The sequence below is a fragment of the Propithecus coquereli genome, unplaced genomic scaffold (assembly GCF_000956105.1).
Source record: "Propithecus coquereli isolate 6110/MARCELLA unplaced genomic scaffold, Pcoq_1.0 Scaffold31, whole genome shotgun sequence".
Lineage (NCBI taxonomy): Eukaryota > Metazoa > Chordata > Mammalia > Primates > Indriidae > Propithecus > Propithecus coquereli.
The window spans coordinates 836,989-860,511 of NW_012148730.1; the positions used below are offsets into that span (position 1 = coordinate 836,989).

The 23,523-nt window shown below is 43.1% G+C and overlaps 1 protein-coding gene across 2 annotated transcripts in view; it reads right to left on the reverse strand.

Annotated features, from left to right (window-relative positions):
- DRP2 (dystrophin related protein 2) overlaps positions 1 to 21,984 on the reverse strand; it is a 44,412-nt gene extending 22,428 nt beyond the window's left edge. The window contains exons 1-4 of one of the 2 annotated variants that reach the window (XM_012650048.1): positions 21,785 to 21,984; positions 5,061 to 5,224; positions 2,940 to 3,096; positions 1,383 to 1,503 (exon numbers count right to left, since the gene is read on the reverse strand). In XM_012650048.1, the coding sequence (XP_012505502.1) occupies positions 1,383 to 1,503; positions 2,940 to 3,096; positions 5,061 to 5,107 (325 nt within the window). In that variant the 5' untranslated portion in view covers positions 5,108 to 5,224; positions 21,785 to 21,984. Of the gene's footprint in view, positions 1 to 1,382; positions 1,504 to 2,939; positions 3,097 to 5,060; positions 5,225 to 9,845; positions 9,963 to 21,784 lie in introns of those variants that run through there. The other variant, XM_012650047.1, reaches the window with a different exon arrangement.
- Positions 21,985 to 23,523: the final 1,539 nt, after the last annotated feature.

Consider the following 23,523-nt stretch of genomic DNA (forward strand, 5'->3'; position numbering starts at 1 on the left):
TGTTTACTTCGAAATCATTATAGATTCACATGCAGTTGTAAGAAATAACATAGAGATCTCACATACCCTTTACCCAGTTTCCTCAAATGGTAACATCTTGCAAAACAATATAGTACAGTATCATAACCAGGATATTGATGTTGACACAATCCACGAATTTTGTTTAGATCTCCCCAATTTTACTTACATTTATGTGTATGTGTATACATCCATGTTTAGTTCTATGTGATTTTATCACATGTTGGTTCATGTATCCACCATTGCAGTCAAGAGACCACATCGTTTTTTTCTACTTACTGTATCATACAGATTTCCTCATATTTTTAAAAAATGGGCAAGGTAAAAAGTGGGTAAAATACTTTAAGAGGTGTACTGAAGTGAATCATCCAGAGTTCTATTCACATGACCTTGGAAGGTAATTTTGCATTAGTGTCTGTAACCCACTTCCATCCAAAGAGGGGAGGCATTTTATGAAGACCCAGCCCGGGAGACATTTGGTATAATATGCCCAGCTTTTCCACCTAGGCTCCTAATTTGTAGATTTCCTCTTTCTCCCTCAGAAGAAGATTCAGAGCCCCAAAGCCCCAGGCTAACTAGAACTGTTCTTCTCTCTCTTCAGCTTGTCCTACCTGAGGCCCACTGGGCAGCAAATTAAGTACTAGCCCTCCTATTGAGGGGCTAGAAGTAAACTGAGAGGGCAAATGGCATTGATGAAGGGCTCAACTAGTGAAGGGTCTTTCCAGGCTATTCACAGCCCCTCCCAGAAGGCTCAGGATTCTTTCTGGAGAAGAGAGCTTGTTGGACCACCACTCAGACCTAATCACTATGGATCCCACCCTGCTGCCTTATTCGAATCTAGACCAGAATGACCCTCTCTATCAGGGAAGGGGCCAGAAGTCACCAGGGTCAGTATCAAAGAGCCACAATCAATTTTCCTCTCAAAGATCATCATCTAACTTCTTAGATTTTAAAAAGGTTTTTTATATGCTGGTTGATTAGAGCATCACCACATGCCCTTTATGTTGGAATAAAGCAGTATGTTTTTAAATGACATACTGCTACTTTTATTCACTGAGTTAGCTCAATTCATTTGACCGTTTTTTTTTTTTTTCTTTTTCATGTCTCATTAAAAGGCCGCATGTGATGCTCCAGACAGCCACATATAGCTTTGGGCCACACAGTGGTGACCCCTGCTCCAGGCTCTGTTCTCTTTGCTTTTTCCTAAACTATGAATCTTGCTCCCTTCCAACTCTGGACTGACTCCTAGGAGAAACTATCCTCCTAGATAACAGCTGAGAATATGAGTTTGGGGAGGGTTAGGAGGGTGTTTGTTTAGCAGTACATAGTTTAAGAAGAAGGTGGAAGAGCAGAAGACTACCTACCTTTGCTCTCGGAATGAGGTTCCTCTAATTCCTCAAATGGGTGCTGGGACAGGAAGGCCTGAGCCGACTCCAGTACAGAGTATATATAGGGGCCCCGAGACTTGACTTCTTCCATAAAGGCCTGCGAGATTTAGCAGTATGGTTAACAGGGGGGAAAAGTCTTTCAATTGCTTTAAATTCTATCCTTCAATTGACAACTTTTCTTCTCCTCAATGTGACTTGATCCTTTGGCATTATTAGGTATCTTTAGGCTACCCAGACAAAAAGACATGCAGTCCTTCTTATAGGCAGAAGAATAACTCTGACACTGAAAGGTCTATTTAGCATGAAATGGGTCTGTCTATGCCATAGGGTAGAGAGAAATGTGGGGATCTTGCCTTTCTGAAAGATCAGAAAGTCCTTTGTAAGGGACTTAGGGAAATCAAACCAGGGTGGGCAGGATTTATATCAAAATTTTAATTAAATCTTTCATTGAAATATACACAGAGTACACAAATCAAAAGTGTACAGCTCTATGTAACCAGTACTGAGATCAAGAAACAGAACTCTACCACCATCTCAGATGGCCCCCTGGTGGCCCCTCCTAGTCACTGTTCCATCCTTCCCCCTCAGAGGTGACCATGATCCTGACATGTAAAATCACCGATTGGTTTTGCCTATTTTTTTTTATTTATTTATTATTCCAGGGTTTTGTGAGGGTACAAACATTATAGTTACACTTTATGTCTTTGCCTCACCCAAATGCAGCCTATTTTTTTTTAAGGTCTCATTATGTTGCCCGCGCTAGAATTGAACTCCTGGGCTCAAGTGATCCTCCTATCTCAACCTCCTGAGTAGCTGGGACTACAGGTATGCACCACTGTGCCTGGCTTAGTTTTGCCTAATTTTGAACTCTATATGAATGGAATCATACAGTATATACTTCTTTTGTATATATATTTTTTTCACTTAACATACTGTTTGTAAGATTCATCCATGCCATGGCACACAGTTATAGTTTATTTTCTTACCATATTGTATTCTATTCTCTACTTGTTTTTAAGAAATATTGTTATTTTATAACTATAGAGGTAATATACGTCTTAGAAATATTAGGAATTTCAGAAAGGTATGAAGAAGAAAATTAAAAAGAATTCCAATTTTATTATCTAAAATTAACCATTGTTAATATTTTGTTAATATCCCTTCCTATGTTGTTATGTGTGTATATATATGCACACACATCTATATGCATTTTTATATACTTGTGATCCACCTGCACATAGTTTTGTATACTATGTTTCTTTCATTTAGCATTATATTATGTTAATTTCCCCATGTCCCCCATTAAAAATCAGGGCAGAGTTTTAAGGGAGGCCAAAATTTGATGGGAGTGATAGAAAGGAAAGATTTGATTTAGTCCATGGCATGCTATTCATAGACCAGGAGGATTGCATACAGCCCTTTATTACTTAAGGTGTCTATGCAGAGCTGGCTGTCTGTCTGTGGGGGTATTATAGAAGGGATTCCTTCCCAGCTGAGAGGATACACACCACAGCATCCAGGATTCTAACCTACCGCATGTGTCTCCTTCTCCTGTTGCACCAGGGCCACATCCCCTTGCAGGGGCAGCTGAGCTGACAACTCCTCATCCTTTTGGCTGAGCCAGTCAATAATCTCTTGAAGAGGGAGCTGAAGCTTTCCACTGTGGTCTGAGAAGGCCTCTAGGCGAGCGCTGCACACAATGGGTAAGATCAGTGATGTTAAATCTTTTTAAGTGGCAAAACATTGTTTTCCCCAAACAATACTTATATGGAACCTTAATATAGTAAACAGATTCAAAAGGAACTTCTCTAGCTGAAGTGGGAGAAGGCCTGGAGCCCTCCCTCTTGCCCACCCACAGAGACTCCCAAAGCACCTCCACATGGAGTACAGTACTAAAACCAATGGGTAGAACCATGAGTGGGGAGGCATTCCAAACTTGAAAGGCTTAAAATGCCACTTTGTGGACCCTTAGTTACTGCAGTTGCATGCCAAGCATCAGATCAGAGAAGATCAGACACTGATCAAGGGCATTAAGGGTGACAGCCATCTGGTTTCCTTCTTGCCCTGGCAAAATTCAAGTCCTGCCAAAGTGCTCAACACAGAGGCTCCTCTGAGCCTACCCTGTGAGCAGGAGAGGATGCAGTGAGAAGAAAGGGCAAGTTGGGTGGTTGAATGTGGGCACGCACATGTGCAAGGGTGCATACAAATATAAACAGTGAAGGGACCCAAAGGATGACAGAAACATTGGCTAGAGGTTTGAGATATAGAAGCAGAAAAATCTCTACTGTATATAATCATCTCTGTCTGCTTCCTCCTGCCCTCTAAATGAACCATTAGCTGAGGCCCAAATGATAGGAAGCTGGAGGCTGGCCAAGGCTGTGTGCAGCCATCGAGCCCATTCCCCTTAGCTGACAATAATAACTATCTTTATTCATTGCCTCCCTACTACCAAGCCCTTCACCTAAATTATTGTTTCAACTAATTCTCATAACAACCTTAAGGGGCAGGCATTACTATTCCCCAGAGAGGTTAAGTAGTTTGCCAAAGGTCACACAGTTAAAGTCTCTGTTAGAGCTATGATTTTAACCTAGGTTTTTCTGACTCCTGAGCCTACATTCTTTCAACTTCTCCACACTGCTTCGCCCCCCACCAGAGCCCATCATGAATTTGGGCTTTGGTGATAGGGTGTGGAGACAAAAACATACACAGAGGGGTAGGGGAAAGAGAACAACTGAGATAGAAATTGCCTTCAAGCTCTTAGTGAGTGGCCCTTACTCTGGGGAGGAATGGGTGGGCTCATAACTCGTGGATGGGAGTGGAGGGCATGAAAGGATGGGAAAACAAACGGATGAGACCTACAAAGATGGAGGACAACTATGAGAGGAAGAGGAGGAGGGAGCAATCGTTTCCTTCATTTGCACATCAGCACTTTTAAGTTTAGAAAGCATTTCCACATCTTTTTTTTTTTTTTTTTTTTGAGACAAAGTCTCACTCTGTTGCCCTGGCTAGAGTGAGTGCCGTGGCGTTAGCCTAGCTCACAGCAACCTCAAACTCCTGGGCTCAAGCGATCCTCCTGCCTCAGCCTCCCGAGCAGCTGGGACTACAGGCATGTGCCACCACGCCCGGCTAATTTTTTCTATATATTTTTAGTTGTCCAGATAATTTCTTTCTATTTTTTTTTAGTAGAGATGGGGTCTCGCTCTTGCTCAGGCTGGTCTCGAACTCCTGACCTCAAACTATCCGCCTGCCTCGGCCTCCCAGAGTGCTAGGATTACAGGCGTGAGCCACCGTGCCCGGCCCATTTCCACATCTTAATTGAATTGTTGTGACCACACTGTGAGGTAGTCAGGACAAGTATTATTCCTCTACTCATTTTTCTTCTTTAAAAAAAAAAATGGAAGCTAAAATTCTGAGAACTCAAACAACTTATCCAAGGTGATACAACTACTTAAACCTGAAGCTCAAATCCAAATCTCCTGACTTCTAACACAGGGTTCCCAAGTGCCAGAGTAGGAAAGGGAGAAGTGGGTGGTGAGGCTAAAGAAAGGGGGACACATAGGCTGAGAGGAGAATGACAAGCTGCAGTAGCAAAAGGAGCCCAATACTGTCCAAGACAATTCCCTAAGGCACCTGTTTCTAGGGGTCAGGCCTTACCGGAGGTTGTGAGACTTCTTTTTGATTTCATTCCAACACAGATTCATGGCTGGTGGTTCTAGGGGTCCAGCAGCACCAACAGACCCGTTCAACAGCTTTAGGCTTAGGCAGGGAACCCCAGCACCATCCTGAGGAGGTGCAGGGGTGGTGACAGCAGCTCTAACCTGGACAGAAACACAGACATCCCATGATTCCCAGAGTGAGCCACACCCTGGTCTGCACCAAGCCAAGGGTGAGACAAGTGTGAACAAGGGGAAAGAAAGGCTGGTTCCAGAGTTCAGAAGTCCTATTCTGTGTGTATGTGTGTGTGTTCGGGGGCGAGATGAAAAAAGACTCCATTCATTGTCAGTCACACAGAACGGCTGCCTACTATTATTATTACTCTTAGTATCATGAATTCTGCCAGGACCACTGCCTAGATGGGGGCCTGGAAGTACTCGCATTAGGTAAGAAACTGCTCAGAACTGCCCAAACGCTGGGCAACTATAGCATTCCAGGTGAGCTGTAGGCTCATACTTCAGGGTCTCATAGTTTACCCAATGTTCTATAAAAGAAAGCTGAGAGGCTGCCTCATAAAGATTCAGAGAGGAAGTAGTCTGGCCGGAGAGAACTATCAGTAGTAGGTGTCCTACTTCCCAAATGGGCTTCAGCCTTGATGTCTCCTGCCCCGCTTCCCCACCTGCACTTCCCGCCACAGTCAGGAAGCCTGGACACAGTCCTAAAGAGCCCTGTTCGCGAAGATGAACAAAGGGCTCTGACCAGAGTCAACAGCCAAGAGGTCAAGCCATGGGGCCTGCCAAAATCTAGTCTTGGGCCCTCAGGCTCAGAGCCCATCACTTGCTCTCCTGGGCAGTGGTAAGGTCCTATGGGGGAATTGTGGGGTTTAGGGGAATGGTGGTTATGCAAATGGCCCTAAGGAAGGTAGCTACCTACAGCATGGGGGAAGGAGAGGGTGGAAGGATGGGGAATTAGAGGAGGAAGTCTCAGCCTGGGCTGCTCCGCCCTGGCCTAGGTAGACCTACACAGCGGCCTGCCTGCCTACCTGCCCACTTGCCTTCATTTGGAAAGAAAACAGCCCTGCTAGTTAGTGGCTGAAACTCCCCTCCCCGCCAAACCACACTTCCTCCCCACACAAGACTCTCCAGGCAATTAGGAAATCCATCATCCCATTAAAACCACAGGTCACAGCCACACTGTGAAGGGGAAGTGAGGGGGCGCAGCTCAGAACTCCTGCAGCCCCATGCACTGACCCTACCTGTGCTGCCTGGGGAGTCGGTGGCAGGATCGGGCAGCTCCATGATTATCCCTCAGCAGGAATCCAGACCCAGTGAGTGCCTGGTGAGCCGCAGGCAGGCAGAGCCCTGACACGCTCTAAGCAAGCCCGCTTGTGAGGCAGGTGGAGCTGAGCCAGGCCAAGAGGCAGGGGCTGTCACCCTGTTTGTTTACTGACCCCCCAGGAATCTGGAGGGGGCGGCTATGTCAGGGCCTGGCGGGTGAATCAGAGCTTTGTCCCTGGGGAATTTCGGCTCACTCCCAACTGGGCCTGCCACAAGGGCCAGGATGGCTTTCCCAGGCTGGCAGGGATGGCGGGAGTGGGACTGGGCATTCCACCGTGCTGAGGAGGGGCGTGCAGAGGGTAGCTTCTGTTGATTTATTTTCCCTTTTCACGGAAGACACAAAGAGCTCACTCTGCCTCTAGGCCCACCCTTTCCCTGAGGTGGAGGAAAGGATCGACCACTTCGGTGATAAACTTCTGGTAAGCAATTTCCCCAAGGTCTGGCAGGAGGATGGGCTTTGGAAATAAGCCTAGTCCTCAACTAAGTAAGCTTCCTAAATATGTGTGGCACACCTGAGGAGAGAGCTATGGGATAGCAGCATCAGGAAGCCAGGGCAGCAGAATCTGTCTGAATTTTATTATCCTCAGATGAGTGCAGGGCCCAGGAGATTCACTGGAGCCCACTATGAAAATGAGGGGGTGCTCAACCCTGCCTTTGAGAGGCACAGAGAGGAGTGGAGGCAGAGCCATAGCCCTCAGACTTCTCGATGCACCCTGAGGCCAGAGGGAAATTGATGGTCTATGGGCATCCCCTTGGACCTCTGCAGGGGAAGGAGAGGGAACGCAGGAACCCAGCAGCTCCACATAGGGAGCCAGTGCCAGGGAGGCTCTCATGTCCGCCTGTGCTACCCTGGGTGGGGGCTGGGGAAAGCCCCTTCCTATAAGCCACTGGCCCAAGGGGCAGGGCCCCGCCTAGAAGTGGCCACTCTTCTCCTTCTCTAGAAAACTCGCCTGGGGAAAGGTTAACATTCCCAAGCTCGGCCCCCACCCCTCAGTACTGAGAGAAAACACTTCGTTTTTACCAAAAAGGGTTCTGTTCCCATCCTCATTTATCTCCCACAGAGTCTTCTGGGCTTTCCACAGTTCCACATTGTTTCCATGCTGAGGCCCACCTACAGGAATAGTTGGAACAGCTGCCTGACCCTTTCTGGGGGTCTGGGGCGGAGCCAACTGGGGTGGCTGGGGAATGGCAGGGGACGGTAGGCCAAGAGCAGGGAGTGGCTATAGCTCAGGGCCACAGCTTCACTTGTGCTGGGATAATTGGGCTCAAGCCAGTCTCAGAGTCCTCTGGACTGGGAACGTCCCAGAGTTAGAAATGGTCCCTTTTGACCCAGCCACAACCAAGCTGTCCTGGCTCTGGGGGAAGCACCCAGGATGAGCTGGGCTCCACCCACATTAGCCTTTCATTCCCTCCAGCCTTCTTCTTAGGTTCCTAAACCCCCACCTGGCTCCTGTACTATTCTCCATCTCCCTGTTCTTCCTCTCCTAGTTCCCCCACATACTCTCAAGTCCCACCTAGCACAGCCAGGAACATAATAGGTAAATAACAAATAGCAACTGGCTGGGTGTGGTGGCTCGTGTCTGTAATCCTAGCACTTTGGGAGGCCGAGGCAGGAGGATCACTTGAGGCCAGGAGTTCGAGACCAGCCTGAGCAAGTGTGAGACCCTGTCCCTACCAAAAATGGACAAAATTAGCCTCTATCAAAAGTAGGAAAAATTAGCTGGGCACAGTGGCTCATGTCTGTAATCCTAGCACTTTGGGAGGCCAAGGCAGGAGGATCATTTGAGGCCAGGAGTTTGAGACTAGCCTGAGCAAAAGCAAGGCCCCTATCTCTACAAAAAAAAAAAAACAAAAAACAAAAACAAAAAATGCAAAAAAAAAAAAAAAAAAAAAAAAAAAAAAAAAAAGCAAAAAAAAAAAAAAACAGAAAAAATTAGCTGGGCATGGTGGTGCATGTCTATAGTCAGGAGGCTGAGGCAGGAGGATCACTTGAACCCAGGAGTTTGAGATTGTAGTGAGCTATGATGACACCACTGCACTCTAGCCCAGGTGACAGAGTGAGACCTTGTCTCAAAAAAAAAAAAAACCCCAAACAAAAAAACATAGTAATTGCTTTCTTTCCCTCTCCCAGTCAGTTGCCTTCTACTTCTGGCTTTTGTGGTCAAGATATTTGTTTCTCACACTGCTCTCACTGAGGGGCTCTCTACTCATCCCTTGAACGTTTGAAACAAAGGCTACAGGGAAGGAAAAGAAACTGAACCATAGCAGAAGAGAGCAGTTGGTTCATACCATTCATAATAATAAAATGAGGTCCTCAGGTCCCCCTGCCTAGGTGGTAAAGCTTGGAGGGAGTGGACAATGAGCAGGGCGCAAGCCTTTTGCAAGGACTCAGGCTTTTAAATCCCTTGACCCTGTGAAAGTCCTCCTCTGGGCAAGGAATAGGTTAATGGGAGACTTGAAGTTGATCCTGGCTTCAAGAATACATGAGAGGCAGCAATTCTCTCTGGCTGGATGTGGGAAAATAGCTCAGGAGGACCTGACCCTCATGTCTGCCTGGACCGTGACTTTCCCTCATTATTCTCCCCAAAACAAGCTCCCCAGCACCCACATTCTCCATCCCAACTGCCTTTCTCCCTGTCTACCTCCCCCCTGTATATTCAGCTGCTGTCTGCTCCCCTAGTAGTGAGTCAGCACTGCAGCCTATCTGTGAAACTTCAAGAGACATAGTACTTCTTACACCCCCATAGCCTCTGGACCCCAAAGCATTGCAGTACAACCCAAAATATGCTTATGTGTCTCCCTTCTCCAGTCAACTTTCTCTGGAACTCCCTCATTGTCAGGAAAGGGGGATGCCCTCTCTAGATTACTGTTTCTCACACATCCTCTACCCGTCTACCTACATACACAGGCAGACACACACCACCGCCACAGAACTCCTAGGGGAGAAGAGAGAGAGAGGAAAGGCAGGTAAGGAAGCTCAGGGAATTCTAAGTGGGGCTGAGCTAGGAGCTGCGAGGAAGATTAGGGACTTAGAGGAAGAGCCGGTGACAGGAGAGAGATACATGCAGAATATGTGAGGTATGCCAAAGAGAAGCCACACCAAGGGAAGGTAATGCCTTGTCCTACCTAGGCCATGCCCTAAAAGGTCACACTCTTCTAGGACCTTCCCAGACCTGTAACCCTTAGAAAGTTAACATGGAACCAGCCTCCCTCCGCCACAGTGGACCCTTTGGCTTGTCCAGCCCAACGCCCTTCCTTGCCCTGTGCTCCCCATAAAAGGCCTTGTGAGTGATAAGTGATGGGCCTGAAGGATGCCCCACACTCTCCAAGTTGTTTCATGTATACGGAGAGTGCCCCTGAGCCTTAGGAAGCATGGGCACCCCAAGGACACACAGATCCCTCGTCCACTATTTCTCTACAGGTCTTTCTTTTACTATCAGAATCTTACCTGAGGCTGGGGGCAGGTGCTTCGGAGGCTACTGCTGTGATGGAACTGGTCAGTTGCCCGCCACTCATGACATCGTGGGAAGGTATAAGGGCATCCCTGCATGACCATAGGTTGCATCAGAACCAAGGCTCATGGGGGGTGAGGATGGGCAGTGCACCAACTGTTGAGCATTAAGCACCTGGAAGAGTATCAAGGAGAGATTTAGAATCAAGACCTAGAAAAGGCCTATGAATCCAGCGTCTACCCAGAGGTGCCTTGATTAATTATGCAAATAACTATCAAAGCTTACTGACCTACCCAGGCCACCATGTACCATAAAAGACTTTATTTAATTATTGATCGAGGAAGTATTTATTGTTTACCTATAGTGCTTTGTGCTAAAGACACAAAGATGAATTGCTATCTGAGACTTCACAACCTGGAGGTGGGAGTGATGGATAGGGGAGGCAGTCATGTAAGCTGATAAGTAAAATGCTTACGTGATAAATGCTATAATCAAGATTTGACCAAAAGGCTAGGGGAGTACAGAGTAGGGGAACAGCTAACTCTACCTGAGAATGTGCACAGATTTCAGAAAGACTGCATTTGAGATGAGTCTCAAAGAATGAGTAGCTGTTTGCCTATGCAGAGAAGCTGAGAAAGGGCGAAGGGCATTCTGGGCAGACCAACCCACCTGTGCAAAGGTGGACGTCACAAAAAGGCATAGTGTGTTCAGAGAACAGTGAGTTCAGTATGACTACAGTTTAAAAGGGATAGAGGTGAAAAAGACATGGGGCCTGCCCCTGAGCAGTTCATATACAGAAAGAACAAACATGAGGAAAATAAAAGCCATAAAGAATTATTTGCATTAATAATAGAAGTGTTTACAGGCTAGAGTAAAGAGACAGATGAGGGAAAGGTGAGTTCCATCTGGTCATGTCAAGAAAAGTGTCCCTAGAGGAAATGTGCTTGAAGTGAGTCATGAAAGAGAAATAGGATTGTCATCAAGCAGAGAAGATAAAACAAAAAAGAACATTCCAAACAGCACGAAAATAAAAATAAAATGTGTTTGGCATGACCAGAGTACAAGGTAGGTGCCTTGTTGGGAGTAGCAGGAGATGAGGCTGGAAAATGAGGCTGTGGCCAGATTTGGCCATGCCTTGAATGATAAGCAAGGGTTCTAGGCTTTATCTTGTAGATAGTAGGGAAGCACTGAAGATTTTAAGTAAGGGAGTGACATGACCAGATTTGCATTTTAGAAAGAGCCTTCTGCCTGCCTTGTGGAGTGATTCTCCCAGGGGAAGAACCCATTGAGAAGCTGTTATCATAGGCAGGCAGTTGCAGTGAGGATGGAGCAGACAGCATGGTTTTGAGGTACACTGAAGAGGTAAAATATTAATATATTGGGCTTGGTGATCAATTGGATGTGAAGGGGGAGGGAAATGAAGGAGTCAAAAGTTTCTAATTTGGGAGCTGGGTAGATAATGTTGCCAACAGCAAGAAAGGAAAGAAAGGAGAAAGAATAAATTTGGTGTGGTAGGGGGTGAGAGCAGTGTTACATAATAAGCTATGTTTGAGACATATTCGGCTTTAGATGTTAGGAGCTAAGCTTAGAAAGGAGAGATATGAGCAAAAATTTTAGATGTATAAACCAATTAACATTGAATGTACACAAATGTGATGAGAATGGGTGGCAAAGACTATGCTTTGCAAATGATAAAGGTGATCTCTTTCAGTGCTGGGCAAATACATGCAAACCCTGATCCAAAGGGCAGAAACTGAGCATCTTTGCTTCCTGATGCTGATGATTAAATAGCCACCATTTTAAGACTCTATTCCAGTGGTTCACAACATTTTAGGTATAAGGGCCCTTTCTTAAGATTAAAAAATATTCACTTCACCCACTCACACCCACAATAGTAGCTGTACTTTTAGAACTTACGGAGTGAGAAAAACATTTATACATTTAAAGATCCGTGGACTCTGCATTAAGTACCCTTCTCTCCTCCTCAGAGGTACATGGTCCAAAAATTGGGGACTATTATAGGTCACAATGGTGCAAGAGTTTGTGGTTTGAAGGACATTTTGTTATAGTCAAAGTCCCTAGAGATTACACAGCTACATAGCTCCTCATCCCCAGAGATTCCCCAAAGAATAGCTGAAAAGATGGCTCCTCTGTGATCAGACACCATAAAAGAATTAGTCACTCAGATAAAAAATAAAGTATTACTATGGACATGTTATAAGCATAAAGGCTACAAAAGGCTTGCTTTCAGACCTCTTTTTATGTTAACATTTTTATTTTTGCTGATTACACAAGCAATTCATGTTCTTTATAGAAAAACTGGGAAATACAAAAAATCATAAGGATGAAAATAAAAATAATCTGTACTATTACCACCCAGAGATAACCATTACTAACAGGTGTGAAGCCTTATAGTTTTTCTATGAAAAAAATATATACTTACTTTTAAAAGAAAATTGTCATCATATGCTATGTATCATTTTGTATCCTGCTTTTTGTACTTGCCATTATATCACAGTTATTTTAGAATGTCATTAGCTATTCCTCTAAAACATGATTTCTACCAGCTGCACTGGTGGTACAGCACTGTGGTTGAGGCTATGGACTCTGGTGTCAGACAAACCTAGAGTCAAATCCACACTCTTCAACCTATTAGCAGTGTGGCCTGGGACAAGTTAATCTCTCTGAGCCACAGTGTCCTCATAGAATTATTCTAATGATTAAAATGAATAACGTACTCAAATAACTTAGCACAGTGTCTGGTAAAAGTACATGACTCAATAAGTGCTAAGTATAATAGCTGTTGTATAGTATTCCACTGAATGGATATACCATAATTTATTTTAACAGTTAGACATATATTTACGGTTCTTCCATTTTATATATCAAACTGCAATGAACATCCTTGTGCATATTTGCGATTCTTTCCTTAGAATAATTGGCTAGAAGAGGGAATTTCTGGATCAGAGGGTATGGAACCAATTTCAGGCATATGACACATATTTCTAAATTGCTCTAGAAAAAGTTATATCACTTTAGACTATCACCAGCAATATATGAGAAGTGCCAGTTTCCAAGCACACTTGCCAAAAGTGTGTATTGTTTTTTTTTTATTTATTTCTGCATATTATGGGGGTACAGATGTTTAGGTTATGTATGTTGCCCTTGCCCCCCCCGCCTCCCTCCCCCACTAAGTCCGAGTTTCAAATATGCCCATCCTGTATTGTTATTTGCCAACTTTGTGAGTTAAAATGGCATCTAGAGGATTATTTTGCATTTCCTTAAATAGTAGAGATATTTAGCTTTCCCCCCACATTTTTAGCAGCCATTTGTATTTCTTCTTTCATGAATTCTCCCTTTTTTCCTCTCTTGAGATTCACTTCTCTCCAGATTAACTTCCTTCCTTCTTATTCCTCTACTGACCTGATGCCAGGTCAATGCTTCACAAAACTAAGAAAAACCCAGGAAGTCAGAGAATTCAGACCTTCTAATCCTGACACAAACAGAAAAGGAATAAGCTCCTTCTGGTCCTAGCATGACTATCCTCTGCTATTTTCAGACTTTGCCCCTGACTGTGACCTCAAGTGATTTCACCTCTCCAGGCCTTGGTTTGCTAATCTGTCAAATGTTAATATTTAAGAGTTGCCATGCTTCAAAACACTATCATTCCTTGTATTTGTATAGCATGCTTTTGTAGTCTGTTGTGCTATCTTTCATAATCCTCACCACAACCTGGTAAGGTTATCCCAGCCAGAATTATGATCCCATATAACAGATGAAGGCACTGTTAATTCACAATTGTGAAGACATGGAATCAGCCTAAGTGCCCACCAATCGATGAGTGTATACACACACACACACACACACACACACACACACATGCACGCACATATACACCATGGAATACTACTCAGCCATAACAAAGAATGAAATTATGTCTTTTGTAGCAACTTGGATAGAACTAGAGGCCATTATCCTAACTGAAGTAACTCAGGAATGGAAAACTAAACACCACGTTTTCACTTATAATTGAGAGCCAAGCTAAGGGTATACAGGGATGTACAGAGTGGTATAATGGACCTTGGAGACTCAAAAAGGGGAAGGGTGGGTAGGAGGGGGGTGAGAGATGAAAAAATAACCCATCAGGCACAATGTACACTATATGGGTGATGGGTACAATAAAAGCCCAGGCTTCACCATTATACAATTCATCTATGTAACAAAAGCCCATTTGTACCCCTAAATCTATTGAAATAAAAAAAAAAAACAACAGATGAAGGTGCTGAGGCACAAGTGAACCCGAGCCTCCTCATTCCTGGGCTAGCAGTCTTTATTATACACAAAGATTTTTCTGCCTCTCTATGTCTATCCTGCCCCAAATCACCACCTGCACATACTGATTCTTTTCCAATTCCTCCTTTTAATTTGCAGAGGATATGAAGGATTGGAGATGAATCAGACTTGGTCCCCAACTGGTCAAATGTAGGAAATAAGATATATAACAAAAAATATAATTTAAGGGAGAAAATGATTCATAGCCTACTTGAGTATTGTGGTTTGAATATTTGTCCCCTCCAAAACTCCTGTTGAAATTTAATCCCCAGTGTGATAGTATTGAGAGGTGGGGCCTTTAAGAGGTGACTGGTTCATGAGCGTTCTGCCCTCATGAATGGATTAATCCATTCATAAATTAATGGATTAATGGGCTATCATGTGAGGGGAATGGGTGGCTGGCTAAGAGGAGGAAAAGAGACCTGAGCTAGTATGTTAGCATGCTCAGCCCCCTCGCTGTGTCATACCCTGCACTGCCACAGGACTATTCAGAGAGTTTCTACCAACGAGAAGGCTCCCACCAGATGTGGCTCCTTGATCTTTTCAGTTTCCATAACTATAATAAATAAATTCCTCTTCTTATAAATTATCCAGTTTCAGGCATTCTGTTATAAGCAACAGAAAACAGACTAAGACAGTGGGACACAGAAATCATGCTATAAGAAGTCACAGAGGGCTGGTCCGATGGTAGTGGGTTATCAGAACTTATTAACATTAGTGTCATTAAAGTTGGTATTCAACCCCCCACTGCTAAATTTGACTGGCTTTAAAAAAAAAAAAGAAGTCACAGAGGAGGAAGTGTTCACTTCTATTTGGAGGGATTTAGGATGTATTTATGCAAGAGATGCTTTTGAGCTAAGGTGAGAGGGAAGATTTGGACACATGGAGTAGTGTGGAGGATGCTTTTTGGGTAGAAATAACTCTTCCGTGCTCTCCCCTAGGGATCCAGCTAAGCTGTGGGGTTTTGCCACGAGGAATACTCTTTTCCTGGTTCTAGAAGCCATATACATGCCCTTCCTGGAGGATTTGGGGGAAGACATTGTTTCTCTTGGGCAGAGATAAAAAGCTTTAAAAACAATGTGGAAGATATCAGGATTCCAGCATGAAAGCAAGATTGTTGGCTCATGGAGGACAAGGTCCGTGCCCAGTATTTATTTATATTCCACACATTTTTAACACAGTGCTAGGCACCCCGAAACTGGAACTAGGAACCTATGCTACTTACATTTGGGCGAAATAATGTGAAATGATGTACATATAATGTTAGCAGTTGAAGCAAGGCTTGAAGTGGCAAAAAATTGCAAGCAACTTAAATATCCATTACTAGGGGACTAGTGAAATAATGGTGTATCTATACAACAGAATTCTATGCAACTATTTAAAAAAGAATTAAGAACTCTTTATGTGCCGATGTGGAATGATCTCTTAAGATGTATTTTAAGTAAAAAGAAAAAAGAAAAACCATCAAGGTGGTACTAAATTGGAACTAACTGATGAGCACACATGTGCATAGAGGGAAGTAAATCTTAAAAGGAAATCAAGCAGGGGGAGCGAGGAAGAGAGGATGAGCAAAAACCTACCTAATGGGTACAATGAACACTATCTGGGTGACGGGCACTTCTAACCCCGACTCGAGCATTATAGAAGTGATCTGCGTAACCAAAAACATGTGTACCCCCATAACACTTTGAAATTTAAAAAGAAAGAAAGCAATCCCCCCCCCAAAAAAATCAAGGTGGTTAGTCTACATTTGTAGACTACAAATGTAGTCTACATTTAAAATATGTGCTTGTATATGCAACAAAATATCTTTGGAAGTATACAAAAGAACCTGTTATCATTGGAGAAGGGAACTGAGTGGCTACTAGACAGAGGGGAGTAAATTCCCTTCATTCCTTTGGGATTTTCCACTAGTTTCCCCCTTTTCAAAAATGAGAAATATACTTACCAAAAAAGCACATAAAGCATGTATGTAAAGTATATTAAATTATAACAAAGAAAATCCCCATATAATTACTGCCCAGGTCAAGAAATAAAAGTATTACTCATGCCACGAAAGCCCCATGTTGCCAATAGGAGATATTTTTTTGTTGAATATCATTTTGTACTTTTTGAATTTTGAACCATGTGAACATATTACCTATTTAATAACAGCTACTAGCTGGGCATGGTGGCTCACACCTGCAATCCTAGCACTCTGGGAGACCAAAGTGGGAGGACTGCTTAAGCTCAGCAATTTAAAACCAGCCTCAGCAAGAGCAAGACCCCATCTCTACTAAAAATAGAAAAATTAGCCAGGTGTCATGGCACGTGCCTGTAGTCCCAGTAATCTCAGCTACTCGAGAGGCTGAGGCAGGAGGATCGCTTGAGCTCAGGAGTTTGAGGTTGCAGTGATCTATGATGATGCCACGGCACTCTACCCAGGATGACAGAAGTGAGACTGTTTCTCAAAAAATAAATAAATAAGATAATATTAACAGCTACTTCCTCTCTCCTTCCCCACTCTCCACCAAAACACCACAGAGGTCTTCAACTGTTTTATGGAAAGATTGATATGGCAGCTTTTTCACAGCCAAATAAGTAATAACGGTTAAAACTTACTGCATTCCATGTTTTATATATATTAACTAAGCAGTCTATATAATTAACTCATTCAATCCTCATGACAACACTATAATATTGTTATCTTCATTGCGTGGATAAGAAAATGGAAGCATGGAAGCAGTAAGTAACTTGCACAGAGTCATTCTGAGAACACATGGTGAGGAGCTGGGGTTTGTACCCAGGTAGTTGTATCCCACAATACAAGTTCTTTACCATTATACTTTATGTCTCTGTAAATTCTAAAACCCAGGCTCTGAGGCATTGTAATCACTGACTCCTAGCAAGTGGAGATTTTTGACTATGGGCCACCAAGTAGGAGCTGAAGCATCGACTCAGTTATGCCACTACCCAGGCAAAGACACAAGCAATTAAGAACAAACAGGATGCAGTGAGTCTGGGGTCTGGGGAAGCACCAGGGTGGCAAACCCTGCAAAGCACTTAAATGACCTTGCTAGGGCATCTGAGAAGTAACATTCTGGTCGAATCTCCTAGTTTGAGCTCAGAGCTTCCTCAGTGCCTAGAGCTTAATAAATATTTTTTGAATGAATGAATAAGCTCTTTCCACCTAAAAAGTGGAGGAGTCTAGGAACCTATGCTACAGAAGCACTTAAGGAAGTGGACAAGGACGTCAATTGCAATATTGTTTGCAATGGCAAAAATCTGCAATTGACTCAAATGTCCACCAACAGGGGACTGGTGAGTAGACTATGTCAGAGAGGCAGCACAGCATGATTGTTAAGAGCAGGGGCTCTGAGCTAGGACATTCTAGTTTGGATCCTGGCTTTGCCTCTTATCAGCACAGATTTGGACAAGCTCCCTAACCTTACTGTGTTTCAGTCCCCTCATCTGTAAAACAGAGATAACAAAGACGTACCTCGTAACCTTATTGCAAAGAATTAATTCATAGTTTCTGGCATTTAGTAAATACTCAAATGTTATCTATTATGATAGCTATTCACACAATGGAATATTATGTGGCCGTTAAAAAGAAAGAGGTAGATCTATACGCACTGATTTGAACAGATGTCAAAGATATATATTTTAGGTAAAAGAAAACAAGTGTCAGAATAGTATTTCTGGTATAACTCCAATTTTGTAAAAACATTTAAAAAATCTATATGTGCGTATATGTAGTAAGAAAGCTTGGACATTTTTTTGTTCATCAATACTACTTCTGAAGAGTTGTGTGAGGAGGTTTCTCCTCTTTACTTTATATTCTTTGCCTTTTTAAAATATAACAAGCATTTATTATTCCTGGGAGAGAAAATCAAGAATTAGGGAAGACTTCTAAGATGGAGAAGTTCTAGAAAGAACAGGGCAGTGGGAAGGAAAGCCCCTTCCCATGGGCTATGGATTCGGCTCCCCAGTCCAAGGTAACACTGCAGGACACGCTCCCTCTCAACCAGCACTGCTTTTCTACCTGACAGCATGGCAGTAAGAGAGAGGAAACACGCATTTCATTGGTACCAAACTTTGTTATATGCTCCTAAAATAATTCCTGCAATGTAGCTAAAAACCAAAGTTCCTTTTCAGATGTACCTCATTTAATGAATAAATCATAGAAACTCAGACTGTCAAGCTAAAAAGGACCTACGAGATCTAGACCAACCCCCTCGTTTACAAATGGAAACAAGGAAATGTACTCCTGAGAAGTTAGCTGTCAAGCAATTTTGAAAAATAAAATTTATTTTCCACTGGAAAAAAACAGAGATGCATTCCCATGGGGGAGAATTTTATTCTAACAGCCAATTAAGGCAATAAGTCTAAAACTTTTATACACTACTGGAGGGAGTGTAAGTTAGCAAACCATTTTGGAGAGCAATTTGACAATATCTCCCAAAGGTAACGATGCACATACCCTGGGGGGCAGGGGACAATTCTATCCCAGATATCTACCCAATAGAAATAGTCACCAAATAATATCTACAAGAGAATGATCAGAATAGCCCTAACTGTGATAGCTCAGAACTAAAAATAGTCTAAATGTCCGTCAACAGTAGAATGGATAAAGGGTGGTGTATTCATTAAATAGATATACAATAGTGAAAAAAATGAGTGAACTAGAGCCACATGTTACAACATGGATACATTTGACAAATATAACATTGAATAGAAAAAACAAGTTGCAGAAGAATACATGTAATATACTATTGACATAAACTTTTAAAACATCTAAAGCAGTAGTATTTAAGGTCAGGTGATCAGAAAAAGAAAAAAAAGAACAAGAGAAAAATATAAAGCAGTAGTATATGCTGTTTAAAGACCTATACACATGCTGTAAAAGGATAAATAAATACATGGGAATAATAAACACTAAATCCAGGATAGTGGTTACTTCAGAGGGAGGGAAGGAGCTTTAATCACAGGAGGATAGACAGAGGGTTTCAACTCTACTGGTGATGTTTCCTTCTTAAGCTGGGCAGTGAGTACCCTGATTTTCACTATGTTATTCTTTATACCTTTTTGAATATACAAAATATTTAATAACAAATTATTTAAAATAATGCAATAAATCCCATGCTGAAAGTTGATAATTTTTATATATAACAAAATACTAAAAGAAATGTATTAAATACAAATATTGCACTCAAAATTAAAGGATTAGTCCTTAAATCTGCTTTATTTTCCTGAAACAAGTTTCACAGGAGGGAACTTGCTAGAGAAACAGTAGTTGGGTACAGTGGGCTGGGAATCAGGAGAAAACCTCAGATACACATCAGTTATGGGAAAGAGAACAATTTGATTAACCTCTTAGGTTTTTCATGTTTAAAAATGCAATGCTGGGCTAGATTATTTCACAAGTTTTATCCATGTACCTATTTCTTCTTTTTCTTTCTTTTCTTTTCTTTTTTTTTTTAGCGGCAATTCCCCAAACCACATCTGTAAGATGCTAAAGTGTTTTCTATGTAGAAAAGTGTTTCCTGCTCAAATCTGTTTGGGATATACTCAGTTAAACAACATTAAATAGATTTATTTACAGCAGTACTTCTCAGAGCCTTTAATATGCTTTATATACCTTGTGATTCTCCAAGAGGAGAATTCAGTTAAGAAGCATTTCCAAAAAATTATTGGACCATAGAATGCATGCACACACACTCAACCTTTATTTTAAAACAGAATACATTAACATTCTCTCAGAACAGTGTTCTGTAAAACATTGGTTTGGTAAATGCTGTCCTAGAAGGATTTATCTCACTTGCTATTTTAGTTGCTGATGTATGTTTAGAATCCTTTGTAAGGGAGGAATGTAGTTTCATAGTATAATTTCCACCGAGTGGGTTTCCTCTGAGTGAGTATCCCTGAGAAGTTTAGAAGGTTATCATCTCAGGCTTCATTAATGAGACCCCATCCTAGTTGGCATTGCTACAGATCCAACATCAGAAACTTCTGAGCATCTATGGTTAGGAGGGTGGCATCCCAGATATGCTGTCCTTATCTGGCTTGGGGCCTTTGCTAAGTTTGCTTCTTCAAGCCATGCTCCCATCCTCTAGAGGATGGCAGAGTTGAAGGATGATCTGATCTGGAGCTCAGAGCTACTTAGCTAGGGCTGAATGCCTGGAAGTACAAGTCCCACAGGAAGAGGAGCTCTTTCCATGTGCCTTCATCCCCCAGTGCTAGTTTTCAGGAAGCAAGACTACAGGGCAGAGGCCACTAATCCCTTCTTTCCCTGGGCAGGTCCACCCAGGAAAAGAAGGGATTAGTCTTCTTTCAGGGAGAGGACACTTAACACTTCCATTTCCACCACTGCCTTTTCAGGGGGGTTTCCTTAGAAAGCCCTGAGATTCTCTGGAACACTCTCCCCACCCAAACCTTAGAGGGCAAACCTCCTGAGTCTTGTGGCTCCCACAGGGCCTTTTAAAAGGTGATTTACCTGAGGGCCTTTAATCTAGAAACAAGGATTCCTTTGGGAAATTCAGGAGTTAAGATGAACTAGACATAGAGCTTTTTAAAGGCTTTTGTTCTTTTGAACAATCAAAAAGAAAACATAAAAGTACATTCTTTTCCGGACAGCATGAACCATGCTCTCAATGGAAGCTGGCAGCAGCTGCTGCTGGCGTCCCTTCTCCTTTACCCCACGCCACCCCACCCCAGCCCTGCCACCTGCTTGGACCCAACACCATGAGGCCTGGCTTGACCTGCCTACCAAAGGAAGGATAAACCTTAACTACCCATACTGTCTCAGGCCCACTTACCAGGCTAGAGTGCCTGGCCTGATGCTGGCAAAGGCAGTGAGAGCAGAAGGAGATGGGGTGTTGTACTCCAGGAGAAGTAAGCCCTATTTCAAACTGCTCCAAGCTATCCTCTCAAAAGTAGAGAGATGCCTCCTGATTACTGGGGGTAGAAAGGAAACCAGGAGAGACAAGGGGGGAAAATGTAACGGGGAAAACAAGGGAGCCAGGAAGTAAATGCAGTGATTAGATGAGCCTTTCAGCCCCAGGTTCTTAGGTCAGAGCCTGGTTTACTTCTGGGAAGAACTCCTGTGTCCTGTCTGCTGGCCAGAATACTCATTGGTTCAGGGAACCTGCTCCAAGGTCCTGTGTTTCCTCTCTCCTCCCTTTTCAGCCAGTGCTTTCCACATACCCTTCCTTCCCTCCTGCCAGGAAATCTACCCTTGGACAAAAAGCATGTCATTGAGAACCTAAAATAAATAAGTAAATACTCCTCTCCTCAAAGAAGCAAACCGTGGACTTTCCTCTTATTCATTTTTAGATCATATTTACCCAAATTAGCTTGAGTTTCTATTCCCGGGCATCTTTTTTTATGAATCCAAGCAGTGGATACTTCATTGTGAGCATTTTTTAATGCAAGTTTCCCCCCAAAGGCACATGCAGGCAGGCAGGCAGGCACGCGTGCTCTCTCTCTCACATACATACACACACACTCTCTCTCTCTCTTTCTCTCTCTCTCTCAGTACCTCTGGAGCTTCCCCTCCTTCAGTCATTTCCCCTCAGCCAGCTGAACAAGGGCGAGGCTTGGAAATAATTTATCTATGGCCTACCTTCTGATTCCGTCAGGTCTGAGAAGCAGGCGGCAGCTGGAAGCTGGGAAGCCGGGGCTGGGCTGCCTCTGTGAATCAGCAAAGAAGTCCCTGAGACAGGGATGCCGACAGCTGCTGTATGCACACTCTCCCTCTGTCTCTCCCACCTCCCTGCCCTCCTTCTCCTTCTTTCCTCCTCCCCTCTCGGCTCTGTGTTGCTATGCAATCATATCACCAGGACTAACAGCATCACTCCGACCTCAGGCATAGATACCCTTGACTGGGCAAAAGCAGAAAGAGCAAGGACAGTTTTGTAAAACTACCAAAGACGTGGCGGCTTTTGGAGATTTCAATTCATTAGAAGCAGAAGAGGAAAGCGGAAGAGCCTGACAGGCAGAGGGAGAGAGGGGGAGAGGGGGAGAGGCTTCTACTGGGGAGGAGGAGACAAAAGAGCCCCGAGATCAATACAAGCTGCTGAGCTGAGCGAGGAGCCTGAGCCTCAACTTACACAGATCTAGCTCAGAGCCAAAACCAACTTCGGAGCCAGTGGCTGGCAAGGGCTCTTTGGTAGCCAGTCCAGGATTCAGTTTCTGTGTTGGGGGTTGAAACACTGTGCTCTAGAATTGTCACTGGTACTCAAGATACAGTCTTGGGCGCAGGCAGTCTGCCAGTTAACCCTAAGTCCCATCTTCAGCCCCTCTTAGGTCTTAATGCAGAAAAAGCCTCAACAAATGGGGGAAACAAAATGGACCTTTCATGATTTGAGAAAATCCACTCCTCTGTGCCTCCCCTCAATGACGACCTCAGTCACCTCCTGCTCTTCTCCATACCAGCTCTTACTCTTTTAATTGTCACCCTTGTTAAAGAAAAGAGCATATGAGCTTCAAACACCCTGAGAGACTTGAGAGAAGCCACTGACGGGATAGAGATTATATTCCTTTACTGAGTGCCCAGCACACAGTAGGTTACTTAATAAATATATGTTGAGTTAGTAAATTGAACGAATGGGTAGATGAACAGCAATCAGAAAGCTCCCATCCCCATCCTCCTACATAAACATACTAAGACTTAAAGACTAGCAGTTCCAGTCCAGGGCAAAAGATAAGAGAAACATTCTTCTTTTCTCCCTCCATTTCTGAGAACAGGATGTGTATGAGAGAGAAAAAGAGATTGGTTTGAGGGTAGGTTGCTTAACTTCACTGATTTGCCTCTAAAAACTCTATATGCTGTGATAGCACTGAACCTTAGAATAGAAAATACTTCCTGGCCCATAGGAGCTTGGACTAGTGTTTACAAAGTGTCTAAAGGACTGAGAATTATTTTTTTTTAGAGCTGCATTTTTTATTTTTGTGTGATGTTTTATGAAGAAATTTTTTATTACTTTTTAATTGACAAATAATTGTGTATATTTACAGGGTACAATTTGATGTTTTGAACTATGTATACAATGTAGAAAGATTCAACCCAGCTAATTAACATATCCATCACTTCACTAATTTTGGGGAGGACATTAAATATTCTTTAGGCAATTTTAAAATACATAATACATTATTATTAACTGTGGTCACCATTATTATTATTGAAAACCCTCAGCTAGGAAATAACTAGTGTGTATATGTGTTTTTCTTTTGAGATGATATTTTAAAAATGTAAACTGCTGGTTTCAGTAAATAGTTAGAAATAAGGCCTGATGTCCTCTTTTTTTTTTTTTTGAGACAGAGTCTCACTGTGTTGCCCTGGCTAGAGTGAGTGCCGTGGCG